Here is a 14668-nt window from a genome sequence, read left to right on the forward strand (position 1 = left end):
TTAAACTATCTACGTCTCGAACCCGTAACTCTAGCTAAAACTCACACACCTTTTCCGTCTCTCTTGCTCCGCCCCCTCCCTCTGTTCCGGTCCATCATTCGTCACCGACAAGGTAAGAGTCTTCTTTCAAAATTACATTAACTTTCAACAAAAATACAATGGTTTTCTCTCCAACATGTCAAGATTTTAACTTATAATACAAAAATATAATATTTAAAAAAAAATGACAACAAAAAAAATATATACATTTTACCCCTGGTTTACACGTTCATTTTTTTTCAGGTCTGTTTATATGTCATTGCAGATCAAATACTTTTATGCATTCATTCATAAATGGTTTTCAATTTAGATTAGATCACGCAATATTGTAAAATGTCATTAATGTTTTATGTTTTTGATCGTACAATTCAAAATGTAGAGACACAGCAGTGTATATATGAGATTTTTTCGTCAGATAGTCCTGACATGATGCTACTAACAATGTTTCATTATTCTCTTATCACTCAAGGCTTGCACAGAGCTAGACAGTAATCATTTAATATTGTTTTGTGTTTTTATTATTACAGTTTAATCATATGTTGCGTTGTCTTCACATGTAGAGATGTTTCCATTTTCATGTGCGTTGTCTTCACATGTAGAGATGTTTCCATCTTCATGTTTTAAGAAAACATGCATTTCATCTCTCACTCATTATTATTCTGTCTTTGTCACTATATCATGGATGAAGCCTGCTGACAGTTTTGGTGAAATCAATGCTTAAAAGGAAAAACCGGACAGAGAATGAGACACGGAGGCTCTTAACTCTCCTTTCAGCTTCTTTTAAATATTAAACACATCAAAAGTGTCTGTCATCGTGAATTAAAGCAGACAGAGTTTATTTCTGCATTTACTCAATTAGCTAATGATTTTATCCAAACTAACTTTTCCAAAGGGACACTGGCTTTAATCCAAACTGACACATTTCATTCATTAATAAAAGCGATCCCTGGACATTGAACTCTTGACCTTTGCATTGTGAGCATCATGCACTACTGATTAACTCAGACCTGCATAATATTTTATTAATTACTTTCATGGCGTCTGAAACACAGAAAGGAGGAAGGAAATTGTTGAGAATCTCATCAGAAAAAAACACCATAAGTTAAAACTGTTCATCTTTGTTTTTCTGCATTGATACTCTTCAGCTTTTGTCGTTTCATAGCTCCGATATACAACATGCTAATCTGAGTGTGATAGTATGACACAGAGACAGAAAGCATTTTTATCTGCTGTCACGTGATTTCCAGTATGCAGTCGCTGATTGTGAAAGTAAAACCTTGTGTTAAACTGGACACTAGTGTTTATGGTCAGTAGAAGAGCGGAATAACCAGAGAGAGTGAGAGACCAAGACAATCCCCTGAGTCTCTCTGACCAATCAGCATTAAAGGGCTGGACATAGAGGTGTGTAAAATATAAGAGCAGAATATCATGAACGTACAACACACAACTCAGATCCAGCTGCTGCAAGGAAAGAGACATTTAGTCCATTTATACCAAATGAAAACAGAATATATTTGTTTATAACAATTAAAAAGTATATATATTATGCAGGAAGATCGCAAGATGCGTCGCTGTGCTTCTGTTTCACCACGTGTGAATGATGGATGTCAGTCTAAACCTGTTCCTGTGAAGAGACAACGAAAGTCTGGCGATGAGACATCGAAGAAAAGAAAGGCTCAAGATGAAGCGTCTGCATCGCTTTCAGGTAGACTTCTGTTTGCAAAATGTAAATGATCTGTAGCAGCAGATTAACAGATGCAAACATTTAAAGTTTTTACATTTCCTAAATATTAAACTTGTGTTCACATATTTTCAAGTACTGACAGCCATGCATAATACCTAAAAAGTAATTTTTCAAGTGATCTTTGTTTCCTTATTGCAATTTTATTAAAGTTTTTGACATTATTTATTTCTTTAAGCTATTTGCACTTTCATGAAAATGGTTTTAATCAAAGCTAATATACAAGTACTTTTGACAACACAAACTCCATGGCACATGTACAGATACCAGAAAAGACAAGCAGTTAAAAGAGAATTATGTATTCAATAACACGTGAAGGCAGCTTCATATCACGGCAGATGTCTTGGATTTATAGTGACATCTAGTGGCTTGGAGGCAGCATAAAGCAATCTGTAACCATCGTAATAGGCCTTTTTCACCGTCCGTGTTCGAAAACCGGAAGCTTCGAGTAGTTGTGTATAACTTCCGCTGTAGCCTGCATGAATGGCAATGCCCATAGCACAGGATTGTTGTGATTTTTGATTTGCACGTTTCTTGGTCACCTCAGTTTTTATACAGCATATGCCTGATTTAGATTGTAATGCCAAAAACAGGAATATAGAATATATTACTTTGAAATGTTACTGTGTTACTAAAATCCAATTAAAGAAGTAAACTTATTGCCAAAATGCAAAGAGCTGGCGTGGGGGGGTGGCGGGGCAGGGAGTGGGTGCCGTTTCCATCAACAACCTCAATTGGATTCATCTTCCATCAAAGCAACATTAGTCGAGAAAGCTAGACAAATGAGAAAATGATGACAGAAATAGGCTTAATGATTTTTGACGAGATCAATATCCTTCGCAAAAAAGAATTCACGAGTCTTTTCCTCTGCTCATGTGCTCACACTCTAGAATTTGATTTATTTTTTTGATGTTTGGAATCAGAATCGACATAGAGTGAGGACTAGTTAGAAATAGAGAGCAAGGGACATCTCAGACCATTCAGGAGTAACCTCACTAGTGTTCCTGGACAGTAAACCTAAAAAGACATTCTGGCGACTCAATGCCAATCATTTAAAAATGATTTTAGCGCTGTAAAAGAATATTGTTAAAAAAAGACCTCTGAGTACTTAAGACATAAATGATATGTAGAGGTGTCACCGGTTGTACCCTAATGGGACACATCTAACAGCCGTTATATGCGAGGTAAAACTTATAATGTGGGCATCACAGAAAAACAAAGAAAACAAACTTTTAACAGAAATCTGAACAGGCAACTTAAAGACGTTAGACGAAATATATTAGGAAAAATGATCCAACTACTAGTGGTGTGGTCAAAAAGATGGCGCCCAGTAAGTTATGCTGTCTGGCAACATGTAGATAGTGTGATATTATGGTCTCTGAACAAGTACAATTAAAACATGAAATTTTATAAATCCAGCAGAGATATGAATGAAAACGGTCCAAAATGCAAAAAAAAAACTTATTGCTTGGTAAATAATGGAACAACAGGCGAGAGGAGTATAATTTTAAATTAGAGATCCCAGAACTAAAAAGATGTGTCCATGAATTAGAAGAAATACAACAGTCCTTAGAAAAGTACTAATCTGGAATTATATACTTCAGAAAAATTTACATATCACCCTGCAAACATACAAGATTTTTACATACAGACAAAGCTCTTGAGTCAGTAATCCTGAGATTTTTTTTATACTTAGTAGTTAAAGATATAGAACACAATGTTTGTCTATACGCTGTATGACGTGTTATTGGTTTCTGTAACATACCCAGAACTTAGCTTAAACCCAAAAGTGATGTACTCCTCTGAAAAATTTGGAACTTTAATTCAGGACATAAATTTGAATATACATAAAACACAAACTCTCCTGTGTAATTATAATCCCTAGTAACAAAATACGTAATGAATACCCAATTTAAATGGAATACATCCTCCGATGAAATAAATCTTGAAGAGTTCATATTCCATGCAGAATTAATTCCAAATATTTATAAAATGAACTTATTATCCCATTACAAAAATTTTAAAATAGACTTAAATAGATGGCTTCTACTGCACTTTAGACCTACCGCAACTGAATAGAGATATATAAATGATGAGTGAATTAGTACCGGACTGGCTATATTGGGTGTGGTTTTCTTTTTCAAGCATTACCACTAGAAATACCAAAAAGACAATTTGATGAATGGAAAAAACTAATATCCCATTTCATCTGGAAAAGTGGGCGGCCTAGAGTACGATTAACACTCTACACTTCTTCCGGTATTGCTGGGTAACATGAATATTGTGCAAAGTGGAAAGATTTTGAACAGTCACAACTTGAATTACCTCTTCAAGTGTTACTAGGAGTATAACAGATACATTTAGCAGACTAATTACATAAAGTATGAATTATTTGACACAGACTCCATTAAAAAAGTTGGTATAAAGAATTGAAGGAATTCTAAAATTGAAAGGACAAGGAAGGATACTAAGATGGATAAATATGTTTTACAGTTTAAACCAGCAAGACTACTGGATCTAAGATTTAAGCAACGGAGTTCACAAGGTTATACCATCCTGTTTTGCCTTATCTCTACTGACGGAGTGGACTAGAGAGTTTCCAACAACTTTCTCACAAAAGTAACTTAGATGAAGCAGCAAGATTTTTTCCGTTACCATTGCAAGTTAGAGATCCAGAAGATCCGGGACTCAACTATAGTACAGATATTTGTAGATGATTACAAAAAGAAGGTGAATAAGAAACTTATATCAATAATTTATTCCTGTTTAATGTCAACAAAAAAACACTCAATGTATTTGAAACAAAAAGGTGAAAAGTAAGCCATATATAAGTATAACAGAAGAAGAATGGTTTACTATGTGGGAGAACACGAATGACTACAACTAATTCAGATTTATGGAGGGAATTTACCTGGAAATACAAGTAAGGTTTTTCATTACTCCTAGAATAAAACATTTTCAAACTGGAAATCAAAAAGCGGGTGAATGCTGGAGAAAATGTGGAAATGTAATGGCTGACCATTTTCACATCTTTTTGAGACTGTAATTAGTATCAGAATCTGAATAAAAGAAAAGAGACAAATGCAATAATGGGAATTGGATCTTGAGTGTAACTTTAAAACAATGTATTTGGGAATTTCCTCTTTAAAATAACAAGAAGGAATATATCCCCCCCCCCTCTTAATATATTATTAGCCACTAGTAAGAATGAGGCCATTACAAGGAAATGGCTCAAGGAAGATCCACCATCTGTATGTGAATGGCAAGAAATTGTAAATGATGTGTACAGTATGGAAGTGCTGAACCTTTCTTAACAACAACAGTCTACTAAAATTTCATCCTACTGTGGAAAATGGTTTTGATAAAAGAAAAAAAAAATCAATAAACTGTGAGCAGATAGGTAACCCTTACATAACTTTGTATAGCAGAAACCTGATCAAAGTTTAATTACTGATGAACGCGATGTAAATTGTATTATGTGACCTGTGTATGTATATGTTTGTTATGGTTTATGATGTATACTTTTTGTAACAGAGTTCTTTTGTTCCATATGTTTTGGAAAAATGGAGGAAAAAAAAAAGTAAAAAAAAAAAAACCAATTTTTTTGATTTGATTGTGTTATGATATTAATATTAATTCCTTCATGTTGGTACAAATGATGTTCAGAAACTCATATGAAGGTCATTGGGTCTTGTGAGGAATCAATTATATTCTACGGTGCAGGTGATGATACACACAGTATTCAGGCATTTCCAATATTCATCATGAAATAAAATACAATCTCAGGATGGTTTGTCATTGTGCTTTATTATTTGTGCGCAAAAAAATAGAGAAAAAAAATAAAGATAAATGAGACAATTTAAGTGTTAATCATTCATGAAACGTAATAATTTCAAATGAAAGGTTTCTGAATAGTAATAATAAAAAATATTGATGTGACACTACAATATCAACTCTATAACATCTCACTGATTTATCATCCAGCTAAAAGCATTATGGCATTATGGGTAGAATCTCTCGTCAGTCTCTTCTGACTCATCAGCACAGTTTCACTGATGATCCAGAATAAACTCCAAACCCAGGATAGAGCGGCTGAGTGAATGTGGTCTGGACTGTGTGGATGAGGCTCATTGTGTCAGAGACGCTGTAGAAGGACAGAGTTCCTGCACTTTGATCCACAAACACCTCCTATTCTACTGACATCATCATACACTCCTATTCTCCTGACAGCATCAAACACTCCTATTCTACTGACATCATCAAACACTCCTATTCTACTGACATCATTAAACACTCCTATTCTACTGACATCAACAAACACTCCTATTCTACTGCTGATGGACTTCACAGAGAGATCAGTCCATATGTTATTGTGTTTGAATGAGTAACTGTCAGGAGAGCAGTACAAACTCCAGGACTGATCATTATATCCAAACAAACACTCATAACCCTCTCCCTTCCTGCTGATGCTCTTATATGACACTGATATATACACACATCCACTCCACTCAGTCTCCCAGTAACAGCGTCCACGCACACTCTCTTTACACAACACCTGACGATATTGATTAGATATGTGGTGATGTTCATGATACATTAGTTTCTCTCTCACAAATGTCACTTTTGTGTTCTCTTCAGACAGAGTGAGCTCAGTGCTGGCTGTGGTTTGGATCCAGTAAATGGTTTATGAGGACACGAAATGCGTGTAATGACGTGGGGTACTACAACATAAAAATTGTTTATAAAGTTTACACTTCTTGTGTCCCTGTTAAACCAAATGCTTAATAAACATACTAAACACTGTTTTTTGAAATTCAAAAAGTTTAGGTGTAGGGTTGGGGTAAGGGGATAGAATATGCAGTTTTTACTGTATCAAAACCATAACACCTATGGAGAGTCCCTGTAAACCACATATGCTAACATATGTGTGTGTGTGTAGACATACATTTTCGTGGTCCTGCTGTAATCCTGAACTGTCCTCCATGATCCACACTATAAAACACACACAGAGTCACATTCAGTCAGTAAACACATACATACTGACTTTTCTCTGGGCAATGGGCGATGCACATTTGCGAATGATTCATTCTTTTGAGTCAATTCTGTTCAAAGGCTTGATCAAACCAGTTGGCAAAGCAGTGAATTGGTTCGTGAATCTAAAGCGGTTCACTCAGAGTTGTAATAGAAAGTTTAAGAACATCAAGAGCGTTGAAGACGTGGCTTTGGGTCTGCACTGAATAGAAAGCAAATCTGCAAAGGCTATTGTTTGCTAGCGATGAAGATCTTTATTAGATGAACACTGCATGTGCTGTCTACGGTTCAACAGGTATAACTTAGGCTACACTCGATTACAGTACACGATACCACTATGACATTAGTTTGTTGTACGTTTAACTTATAACAGAGGGGAGCCAAGTTGAATGCAGCTTCCAAAAGACAAAAAATAGCCGAATAATATTTTCTATATTTCATACAATCACACCGGTGTGAGATCGTTCAGCAAGTCAAATAATCAGCTGCTAAATTCAGATCTGCATTCACTGCTGGCGCTGAGCCACAGACAGACGCGTTTTTACATCACTGCGCATTATAACCAACCACACAAGATTCTGTTGAGCTTATGAATGCAATGAATCAATCAAAGGTGTTCAGATGAGTCATCGCTAAAATGCCGGTGCCTCCTTCACTCGCTCGCTGACTGAATACCTCTTTCTGGCGAATTATTTCGTCAGAAACAACAAAGTGCAGATGTGTGTATGAATCTGTAAATAAGATATTGATTTCACAGTGTTAACAGTTTCAGTGATTTAATGGGAGTTTTTGAGAGTGATTGAACTCTAGACTGTCAGTGAAAATGTTCTTTGATAATGTAAATGTTATTTGCTCTCTTTCTGTACAATGAAAGATTAGTAGCCGTTTTTATATCACATTAACTTTCATTGTTAAATTCACATTTAATATAAAGTCAGTCATATTAAAATCACGACTGACTTTATATTAAATGTATTAAGCATGACACCCATATCTGTTACTTAAGTAAACAGACAGGTTTTTATGCATATTTAATAGATTACATTATTAGGCTACTTTGACCATTGCATATTATCTAACATAATGTATGAAGGTGAGAATGGAGATATTTCATTATATAGTTCATGCGTCTGCAATGTTTCTAATAAAAAAAAAAAATAGCTTATTAATAATTTGCCAATATGCTGTTGTAGCTCCTGTGTGTCACATGACGACCCCCCCACTCGTGCTTCCTCAAAAATAATGAGTGCATGACTCCCCTGCTTATACATTAAATAAAATATTATGTTTACATTAAATACCCTTCAAACCCGCATTAGTTCTGTTCCAGGAGGAATGCCTTTGCCTAGACACAGTTAATATTGATATTTCCAAAATATTTACACTTGCAGAAATATACATTTGTTTACATTTTGCAGAACAGACAGAAGAAGATCCGTCAATGTGCATTTGGTTCGTTATGTTCAGATGTTTGGTAACTTAGCCATCGTGTGAGGAGTTTTCACTCTTCTCTGTGTCAGAGGTTATTTATACATATATAATACATACTTTAAAATATAATTTATTTCAGTGAAGCAAATCAGAATTTTCATCAGCTGTTACTCCAGTTTTCAGTGTCATGATCCTTCAAACAATAATTCTAATATATTGATTTATTACCAGCGCTGGAAACAGTTTTGATGCTTAATATTTTTTGTAACGTGTGACATTTTGTTTAGGATTCTTTGATGAATAGAAAGCTAAAAAGAACATCATTGATAGTGGATCAACACATTGGAATGATTTCTGAAGGATTATGTGACACTGAAGACTGGAGTAAAGGCTGATGAAATATATATATATTAGTGCTGGCCAACGATTAAAATTTTTCATCGCGATTAATCGCATTATTGTCTGTGATTAATCACAATTAATCACATTGCTATGCACAAAACTAATAATGCATTCAAAAGTAGTGTATTGTGCACTTTATTTCATTTAAAGGTTGGCCTACTGCTGTATGGACAAAAGTGTAATAACATTTGGTTTGCAAACACTTTAAACAAATAAAGTGCTTTTTACAGCAGTGTTCCTTTTTCTTAGTAGCAGTTAAAATATTTATTGTAGCTTAAATCTCAACTTATAACATTAATGTAATTAAATTAAATATAAAACAACCCTTTTGTCACTGCCAGGACATTAACGTTTTTATAGAAAATATTTTATAGTTTGTTATAGAAAAACAAGTTATGCTCAGAGTCCAGAGCCTCGATCATAACATTATAACAGGCACCTTCCTTTTAGAGACCTGGACGATCGCGCGACCCAACGCAGCAGAGTGCGGCTCGGGAAAACACTTGATGGGCGGGTAGAGACACGCGTGTGCGGGATGCGGGAGAATAATTAGGGTGTGCTCACACTAGGCAATCTTAACCGTGCCAAAGCGCGTTTGACCCCCAAATCCCGGTTCGTTTGACTACAGTAGTGTGATCGTTCCGTTTAGCAGTCCCTGGCTCGGTTGGAAGAGTTGGGCAAGATCGCGGCTCAGTTACATATAGATCAGTGAGTGTGAGCACTAACCGCGCCGGAGTGCAGATCTTCTGAAACGCTGAATGATTGCGTGAATATTTCTGAGCAGCAAAAGCGATAGACCTTTAAAGCAATATATTGCGAGGGACGTGTGTTACCGCGTCCCATGACTTCCTATTTCCAACTTATAAAGTCATGATTACAAGGTTGTTGCATTCTTTTCTGTTAAAAAAACAGTGGACATTGGTTTGTGACTGTTGATGCCTAATTTGATAGGGAACCTCCCCTCCTGTGACACACGATTTGTCTGTATGTGTATTCAGAGCCAGTGAGCAATGGACTTTCATAATAATAAAAAACTGTGTTAACGCGCGATTAAATAATTGTCAGCGTTAATCAATTAATGCGTTAACGTGATAATAACGCGTTAACTTGCCCAGCCCTAATATATTATATATATATTTATTTATATTTATATTTTTATCCGATACTTTTTTACTCTTACTCAAGTAACTATTCAGACTAGTACTTTTACTTTTACTTGAGTACAGTTTTTGAGTACCCACCTCTGGCAACACTCTTGTTATACCATGACATTACTTAACTATCAAGACATAAATATAAAAAATAAAATTTCTTACAGGGCATTTTTGCCCCCATATCTTGAATTATATTGTAATATGATAGCCTTCATCCGGCACTGAAAAACTCTAATGATGTGTTTGTTTGTTTGTTTGTTTTTTTCGCAAAGTTACAAAATGATAGCTTCCACATCATTACAACAACAGTTAGGATATAGGTACACGTTAAATATTGCACACTCCTTGCTCATTTACTTTCTCCATGCGAAGCTGTTCAGTGCGTCAGTGTTGTTTAATATTGCACATTATGAGCAATTTGTTCCGCTTTAAATTCAAAATAAAATATTGTAGCGAATGCACTTTATTTAAATTTCAAATGTTATGTTTTATTTATTATTTTATATTATTGTTTAAATCCTCCTGCAGGCCGGATTGGACACCTCTGTGGGCCCTGTTTGGCCCACTGGTCGTATGATTGACACCCCTGCTTTACAACATATGATATGCTTACCATTGTTTTTCAGAACACCATAGAAACATATGGAAAAATAACAAATACTAAAGCAGCAAACTTTGCAAAACACAAAATTTATGTCACTGCCAAAACTTTTGGCCATGACTATATGAGTTAAAATAATAAAACATAAAAACTCTTGCTGCTCGACATACTTGAGTTTGTCGAGTGAGCAGTTTGGATCCTCCAGTTTTTCAGACAGCAGCTTGACTCCTGAATCTCCTGGGTGATTGTAGCTCAGATCCAGCTCTCTCAGGTGTGAGGGGTTTGAACTCAGAGCTGAAGACACATAACAACAGCCTTCCTCTGTCACCATACAGGCTGATAATCTACAAACACACAGTAACAGTCACATTAGTTTGGCAGTCAAACATCACAAGCACACAATCATTGGAGTGGTAGCTGTTATTTTCTGTAGTTTTAGTTAGGGGTGTAAATCGGATGGTTCGTCACGATACGATATGACATCGATTTTCATACCCAGCAATACGATATTTTACGATACCTCAAAAAATTCTATGATACGATTCGATTCGATACAGGAGTATATCGATTGATATATCGATATTTTGATATTTTATATCTATTTTAAACAACCATCTACATTTTTATTAACTCACAAATGCAACCAAAATATATAACGATAACATTTATCTGAAAATTTTACATTTTGTACCTCAGTTGGGACATTCACAACAAAAAAATAGGCCTACACATTTTTTTTTTAAATAATAAAGAAAATAAACAATTGGAAAAACAATTCTGGCTGCTACTATGGGCTCAGTGATAATAATCTTTTCTACAGATAACCAAATTACAAGCAATAGCAGAAAATAACTACAATACAACAGAGACACAAGTTCAATAAACAGTGCTTTTCAGGTTTTTCAGCTCATTCAAAAATAAATGTTCAGGTACGCTACAGAAATGTAATAGGCAAATCAAATGTAAAATAACTGCACAGTCTTCACTCTATAAATTAAATATAGATGAATCATTTCTGATGTTATAACGGTTATTTAGTCAGGAGCAATGAGCACTTGTATTTTTTCTTTGACAGCATTAGATTTATTATTAGTTTGCTTTCATTTTAAGAACGCAGAACGGATTTAATATACTGATACACACGCCTTTTCTTTCTCAACTGTTTACATTAAGACATATGCCTAACGACTGTGTTTACTAGGATATTCGTCAAAATGCGCATTTTGATTTAATTTTGTCTGCATTTATTCATCCATGCACAAAAAAGTGGAAGAGAGCTCGATTTAGTATTCACGCGGTCTAGACGCGGCTGTCTGTGTGCGTGCGCACGCTTCGTTTATGTGCGCTGAAAACTTCTCACACAGCGCTCGACTTTTCCACCAACAATCCAGAGTGTCTTTTATGATTCACCTTGTGCCTTCGGGCAAGGGCAGTCCTTATATCGAGTCCTGATACGCGAGTTTGAGGGAGAATGCACGCGTTGGCAGTAATGCATAGACGGACATTATGTGAAAATGTGGACAGTGCCAAATAAGGTGCCTATTTATACTACAGATATCGATATTTTACGTGTGGCATCGATGCATTGTATCGTCAGACATCGTATCGATGTATCGATCCATATAGATGAATCGTTACACCCCTAGTTTTAGTCACAAAAGTAACAAAGGTGACGTCAGCAGAAACATTTATACTCCAGTAGACAGGAACAAAGTATTTATATATAGTCACTAGCCACTCACTAGCCTACTCATGTCTTCATTGTAGATTGTACAATACAGATTGTACAGATGTTTTCATTGTAGATTGTACAGTCAATATTATACTAATGAAATGCAATGTCATTGTATTAAGATATGATGGACACTTTCTATGACAACAGCTCTGTAAAAGTAATAAGTCAAAGACAAATCAGACACATTATTATTTGTTATATTTAACAAATAATCCAACAGACCACTCAGCAAACAACTGAACTGGGTGCTGGGATGTCTGTGAACTGCCCCCAAACCACAACTAACAATATAGGCAGAATAGGCCTCTGGTTACCATAGCAGCAAGGACATCTTAGCAAGATAGACTGAGATTTTATGACCCAAAGGAATTTACTCTCACTTAATTTACTTTTAATAGACACATAAGACCCATAGAAAATGACTTCTTCCCATTAATTCATAGACAAACCTCTCTATTAATGAACATGCACATCCCCAGAATGTTGTGTGTATTATTACTGTTTTTGTACAGGTATATTGTCTTTTGTATTGTTTACTGTTTTATGCATGCCTTATGATAGAATTATTAGATAATGTAGGCCTATTGGTACAGTGTTTGATATCAAAATAATCCTTGTTTAGTCCTCTATAAATTGGTGGACTAACCATCCTCATAGCATGCACATTCAAAGTCTTTTACAAAAAAATATATATATATCTCAGCTTTTTGTTCAAAGGGTTGTTTTTTTTCATGAAACTTAAAAATGTGTGTTTTTTATAAGTGTTGATTAAAAAAGATTTCATGAAACTAGAATAAAACTTTTTATGTTTGTTTAAAAGCATAGGCTCTGTTCTTTTGGCACATTGCATGTTCAGATATTCATACAACAAATTATTCTTGGGGCCATTAAACTTTTGTGAAAATGACCCAAAATGCAAGTGGTGGCTGGTGACTTAAAAATGCTGGTGGGGAAAGAGTTAATATGTTTATAGAAACTGAAAAAACCCCATAAATGTCAGGGCTTCTCCAGTCCCTAAAACCCCCTCAGACCACAAAGGGTTAAACTGGCCAATGTATCATTTGACCACTGAATGAGTCCAGAAGTATGTGTATTGCTAAGCCATCTTAAAGTGAAGTGTGTATAACTGATCAATTATTTTTCAATAAGTATAATTATCACAAATCAAGCCATCTTTGCGGTCATTAAAACATTAAAATGTAGCATTGATTAGTAACTTTTGGATAATGATATGATGTAATTTTGTGTGCTTATCTCAGTTCATGATAGTGGTATATATAACCCGCTCATTTCTGATATTGTTCATCTTTCTCTGCTGCACATGATTTTGTCTTGATTTTGTGTGGAGCATCATGGTGTCGCTCTGTGATGTGGGTTTCTCATCAGTGTTAATGAATAGAGTTACACTTTACTCTCAAACATGCAGTGCATCAGACTGTATATTTCCATTATTACATCGCAAACCGTTGCAATTTGATAATCACACAAAACCATATCACAACCATATCACATTCTCACTTAGAATTCATGAAAAAGTTAAAGGTGTCCTTTACACAGTTGTTGTTGTTTTTTTTCCCTTAAAATAAGGTATGTGGGGTTTGTCTCTTGTTCTGGTAAACCATTGAGAGCAGATGTCGCATTTGTTGACTAAACAGTACTTTATTACAATAATTTATTATGATAGCATTTTCTTAACTGTTTTAGAGAAAACCATTTACCTCAGTATCTCCAGCTGACAGTTTGGACTCTTCAGTCCATCAGAAAGAAGCTTCACTCCTGTATCCTCCAGGTCATTGTTACTCAGGTCCAGCTCTCTCAGGACAGAGTTTGAGGATTGTAAAACTGATGACAAACTCCCACAAGAATGAGCAGTGAGATTACATATGGAAAATCTGAACAAGAAAACACAAAGTAATTTGATGCAAAATTAATCTTACCAGTGTGATTTTCAGTTATTAATGCAAAAAAATAAAGGATTTGAAACTCAAACCTCAGTATTTCCAGCTTACAGCTCTTCAGTCCATCAGAAAGAAGCTTCACTCCTGAATCCTGGAGGTCATTGATACTCAGGTCCAGCTCTCTCAGGACAGAGTTTGAGGACTGTACAGCTGAAGACAAACTTTCACTTGACTGACCAGTGAGTTTACATATGGAAAGTCTGAACAAGAAAAATACAAAGTAATTGGATATAGAATAATTCTTAATATTATGATTTTTAGTAAATAAATTAATGGAAAACAAAACAAAAAATGGAAGTACTTTAAACTCAAACCTCAGAATCTCCAGCTTACAGCTCTTCAGTCCATCAGAAAGAAGTTTCACTCCAGAATCCTGCAGGTCATTGTTACTCAGGTCCAGCTCTCTCAGGACGGAGTTTGAGGATTGTAAAGTTGAAGACAAACTTTTACAGGACTGAGAAGTGAGATTACACCGACATAGCCTGTGTAAAGAACAAAACAAAAAGCAACATTAAGGTATAATCTGGAGTGTATGCAGCAAAATCACCAGTGAACAGTGATAAAGTGACAGTGAAA

At 35.3% G+C, this 14668-nt stretch overlaps 1 protein-coding gene and 1 pseudogene across 1 annotated transcript in view; one reads left to right on the plus strand and one right to left on the minus strand.

Moving 5' to 3' along the window:
• Window positions 1-1450: 1450 nt before the first annotated feature.
• The window catches only part of LOC109073071, a 325399-nt pseudogene continuing 312181 nt past the window's right edge, over window positions 1451-14668 (plus strand).
• Window positions 6677-14668, minus strand: part of LOC109071049 (NACHT, LRR and PYD domains-containing protein 12-like) — a 29230-nt gene continuing 21238 nt past the window's right edge. Inside the window, exons 7-11 of the mRNA XM_042745038.1 lie at window positions 14407-14574; window positions 14125-14292; window positions 13853-14026; window positions 10570-10743; window positions 6677-6772 (exon numbers count right to left, since the gene is read on the minus strand). Of these exons, the coding sequence (XP_042600972.1) occupies window positions 6697-6772; window positions 10570-10743; window positions 13853-14026; window positions 14125-14292; window positions 14407-14574 (760 nt within the window). The 3' untranslated portion in view covers window positions 6677-6696. The remainder of the gene's footprint in view (window positions 6773-10569; window positions 10744-13852; window positions 14027-14124; window positions 14293-14406; window positions 14575-14668) is intronic.

Source organism: Cyprinus carpio, chromosome A4 (genome assembly GCF_018340385.1).
Source record: "Cyprinus carpio isolate SPL01 chromosome A4, ASM1834038v1, whole genome shotgun sequence".
In the NCBI taxonomy this organism is placed as follows: domain Eukaryota; kingdom Metazoa; phylum Chordata; class Actinopteri; order Cypriniformes; family Cyprinidae; genus Cyprinus; species Cyprinus carpio.